Source organism: Solanum tuberosum, unplaced genomic scaffold, assembly GCF_000226075.1.
Source record: "Solanum tuberosum cultivar DM 1-3 516 R44 unplaced genomic scaffold, SolTub_3.0 scf00031, whole genome shotgun sequence".
In the NCBI taxonomy this organism is placed as follows: Eukaryota; Viridiplantae; Streptophyta; class Magnoliopsida; order Solanales; family Solanaceae; genus Solanum; species Solanum tuberosum.
Genome location: NW_006238957.1, coordinates 810,861 through 815,484, shown reverse-complemented (window position 1 = coordinate 815,484; position 4,624 = coordinate 810,861). Strand labels below are relative to the sequence as shown.

Sequence of the window (4,624 nt, the reverse complement as noted above, 5' to 3'; positions counted from 1 at the left end):
ATGGGTAGGCTGGGGCCCTGTCCCACCAATCTTTACTACTCTTAGAGGCTTGCAGACTAGTGTGTGGGGTTTATAGCAACGTTATGGCCATGCTTGCCTATGTTGTTGGTTTGCTGAAGCTTGTGAGCTGTTTGATGTATTGTACTGATATTTACCTGTTTTTAGTTTTGGTATAGATATCATGGTGGCCTCGACGGCCCAATCAGGACTTCTGTGCTAGTTGGATGTTTCTTTATATGAACTCTTGGAAGTAGCTGGTTCTTTTGTAGATCTGTTGACAGGGGTCTTGCCGGCCGAGGGCTTAGTTTTAAGCTGAGATATACTTGTTTGTTTTCTTAATTGCATGTGACTGCCATGCGCTAGTAGAAAATGGTTCAGCAGGGTCGGCTCGGGCCTGAGTTTTGGCTTTAGGAGTCAGTTGCGCCCCTTGAGTTTGGGGCGTGACAATTACGATGGACATTAATAATCATGTATCAAGCAGAAGGTAGATGGTAAGTATTTAATTACCTCGTCTTCGCTCCGGAGACTCAATTTGTGTGCAAGGTACTTCTTTATGTAGGAAGACGACTTGTTCACATCCCTATTTAACCAGAAAAGAAGTATAACTTATTAATTGAAGTTAGGTATTTTGGAAAGTAAAAAGATGTATATAGTATTTGAAAGAAAATACAAAATCGGGGAGGGGGGGGGGGGTTACACTTCCATTAAGTTCTCGCTATACGAAGTCCAAGGAAGGCCCAGACCATTAGGGTTCATTATATGCAGTTTTATTCTGCATTTTTGTAAGAGGTTGTTTCCATAGCTCGAACTTGAATTGCAACAACTTTACCAGTAACGTCAAGACTTCCTATCCTTTGAGAGAGAATTCAAACAAAAAAAAGAAACTAAATTACCTCTGCCAAACTGATTTATGCATGCCACAATGGCTACTACAGTTTTAATAAAAAATGAATGAGCATCATTTCTTATATAGTTGTAAGATATGTTCAAAGTGTTATTCTCCATCTAGAACTACAAGAATATATATAGACTGGATATAATAATTTTGTAAATATTTGAATGTAATTAAAGACTTACTTGATCTTTATGTAGCGGGAAGAAATTTGTGGCTAGGGTGAAGGACCTTTCCTGAAATAATCATATCTAGTCAAACAGTGTCACATAAATTAAATTAATACAGAGAAGAGTAATACATAAAATTGAAATTCATAGAATTAAACTCACTGCTTATCACATACAACCAAAGTGAACCACATGGGATGGACTCTTTCATTCACTACTCTTGTACTACCATTGCTTGTACCTCCTATTGTCTCAGTAGTAACTCCAACTTGTGCCACATTAATATATGTTCCACCACCAACAACACCGCCACCAATAGGAGGAGGAGGAGGATTATTTGTTTCTTTTTTCTTTCTTCCACGTCGTTCCTTTTTCCTTTATCAATATTATTATTATTACTACTTGATGGTGCTTCTACAGCTTGAACAACATTTTGTTTGCTAAATTTGTATTCCTTAACTTTTGGTGAAGGCACATACTCCTCGTCCTCTTCTTCATCATCATTGTCGTCCTCATTTTCATAATCATCAAGATTGATTAGTGGAGTACTACTGATGAACTTGGAACTGACTCTTTGGAATTGTCTAAGGTGTCACCTTTTGTTACCAATTTGTTCAATGGTTCCGATAAGTCATTCATCTCATCCAATGGTTCAATACTTTTATTTTTCTTTGAGATACCATCATTTTTTGAGGACTCAACAGCATAACCAATACTCTCAACCTTCAACAAGTGATCACAAGAGTTAGTACAGTTTTCATTCACTATGGAAATTCAAAGTATTTAGAAAAAATTTAAACGAACAAGTCAAAGAATTCAACATATAGTATATATAAGTGCATTTTTTTTTGCTAAGAGTTGTCAATTGACTCCCTTTGGATGAGGATAGATCTGCCTCATGGACCTTGGGCCAACGGTCAACAAAATGTTTAGAGCTTATATATACCTAGGTTGAGAATGAGTGTGATCTACATATGTATATAATTTGAATAAAAAATAATGGCATCAGTTGAACTCACATAATCCAACCTAGATTTGGCTCGGATTCCAACCAAGTCAATTACTTTCACCTAGCACATGTTGAACATTAACTAGTTGTTCAAACTCTTTAATGACTAGACAAGAAATAATTACCAAATACTAACATATGATCGACCTATGGTATTCAGAGTCTTTAAACATGTCAATGAATGTGTGTCGGATTCTTCAAAAGTATAATTTATTTTAGAAGAATCCAACTAAAGTGCAATATTAAAAGTAACAACTTAGCGTATGACTAATTCATACTTGTTGTTTATGTTGAGTAGTTTTGCCTGAAAGAAGAGGAATGCTTGAACTTTCTGACTGATCAGTTCCCTTTATCTGATTATATCAATTATAATTGCATTTTTCATTTTAGTTTTTTCCAATAAAAATAATTGTTTTTTTTTCATATAACAACTATTACAATCCGACCCCCGACCCCCTCAATACCAAATAGGTTAAGGCCAGCTATATGAATCATCATGACTAAAACATAAAGTAGATTTCAATTGTACTTGTTGTTTATAATGAGTATCATTGCTCGAATGAAGAGGAATGGTTAAACTTCCTGGATGCGCATCTCCATTATTCAGATCAACAACATTATCATTATTTTGTGAACTTCCTCTTCTTCTTCCTCTTCCTCTTCCTCTTCCTCTTCCCCTCCCCCTTCCCCTTCCCCTTCCAGTACTACTACTCGAAACGTTGTCCTGATTCGAAACTTGATCATCAACAACAAGTGGTGTAGTATTTACTAAGGAAGAAATTGATTTCTCCTTTCTCCTTGAGCTTGTAGCAACAACAACAGGAGCAGGAGGATGAGGCGATAGATCAATGAGCATTTTGACACTATAATTAAGATAAATATCTTCACGAGCTAACTTTTTGGGTTCGTCTTTTTTGGATTTTTCTATTAGTCCAAGCTCAATTAATTCTCTTCTTTTACTTGGGAATATGTCTTTTATCCCTTGCATTTGGTGATCAGACCTGTAAAATTAAGTATTATAAGGTTATATCAATACTTATTTTTCACACATATATATACAAGGAACGGAATTACAGTTTTGTCAACTGGTTCGAGAGAAGCTAAAGTCAAATCTTGTACTTTTATTTGAAATTTTACTGATAATATGTACTCCATTTGTCTCAAATTATGTGAAAGGATACAGAGTATGAAGATTGAAACTATGAATTTGGATATAAATTCTTTAAATTTTTAAAAATGAAATGCATATATATATTTAAAAACTACACGAAAAATACTCCATATCAATATAGTTAATGAATCATAATATGCTTTATCGAGAAAAAAATCGACTCCTCAAACAATAACACTTTTAACATATAATGCTGCAACAGGTTCCTATGGTCAACATAAGAAAATCAAAATACTTAATTTGACTAAGAATTTGGGTACATATAGTTCAAATTTTTAAAAATAAAATTATATATTTGTAAACTACATGAAAAATATTGCAAGTCAATATAGTGAATGATTCAAAATATTTGAATTTTTATTTTTTGGGAAAACACTATAGTCAAAGAAAATATTATATGACTCCCCAAATAGTAACACATCCGCAGTAAAATGAGACGAAAGAAGTATATAACTCTCTCCGTTCCACTTTATGTAATATGATTTTCATGCTTTTTCAATAAAACTTACTTATCGAACGCTACAAAAAAAAGATATACGTCACTATAATTAACAATTCAAAATATTTAAAGCATAGAATTATATATACCTGATTTTCTGCAAGGGGGCAACACCTAAATCCATATTGCATTCTGGACAAACATTCCATTTCTCTTTTGATATCTTCCTCATTATGCATTTCTTGCAAACTGTTAAAAAAAATTAACATAATTACTCAAATTTCATAGAAAAAAACCATAAAAAATAAAGAAATTTGACATGTAATGAATTAAAAATAAAAAGTGACAAGAAACAAAAAAAATGTTGAACCATATTGAAACAAACTAATCATACAAGAAAGTTAATAAATAAATTGTTTAATCAAGAAACATGATAGGTAGTAAGTTCATGTATAAAAGAGGGATAATTGTACATAATGGCAAACTATTAATGTAAAATAAATAAAGTAGCTACCGTTTCATTTATTTCTTTTAAGGAGCAATGTCCCGGTCAGTTTGCTATTAATGGGCCCCACCGATTTGTATAAGTAAAAAAATGACGTTATTCCTTTTATACAATCTCTTCTTCTCGTTTATATCTCTTATTTCCTTCAATTTCTCCCAAATTTTTCTCCCCAAAATCAGTTTGAAATTTCAAATCTCCACCAGCACGTTCTCAATAGCGATTTCAAAATCCCTTCAAAAATTTCAGGTACCACCAAAACTTATCTCAATCGATTAATTTAAATTTTTGTCTATTTTTTCAGGTTTTTCAAGCTATTTTTCACATCAGTTCATAATCCATACAGAGTTTTCATTCAAACAATGGATGTCCAGTCTCCATTTAAAAGATTCACAAGAGTTATACCCTTGCATGTCTAAAATAGTGTTGAACGCCCATCGT

At 33.1% G+C, this 4,624-nt stretch overlaps 1 protein-coding gene across 1 annotated transcript; it reads right to left on the bottom strand.

Annotated features, from left to right (window-relative positions):
* Positions 1 to 1,599: 1,599 nt before the first annotated feature.
* Positions 1,600 to 3,913, bottom strand: LOC107059658 (E3 ubiquitin protein ligase DRIP2-like). Its single transcript, XM_015306380.1, has 3 exons — positions 3,831 to 3,913; positions 2,790 to 3,072; positions 1,600 to 1,785 (listed from the first exon to the last, which is right to left on the bottom strand). The coding sequence occupies exons 1-3, from the start codon at positions 3,911 to 3,913 to the stop codon at positions 1,600 to 1,602; spliced, it is 552 nt and encodes a 183-aa protein (XP_015161866.1).
* Positions 3,914 to 4,624: the final 711 nt, after the last annotated feature.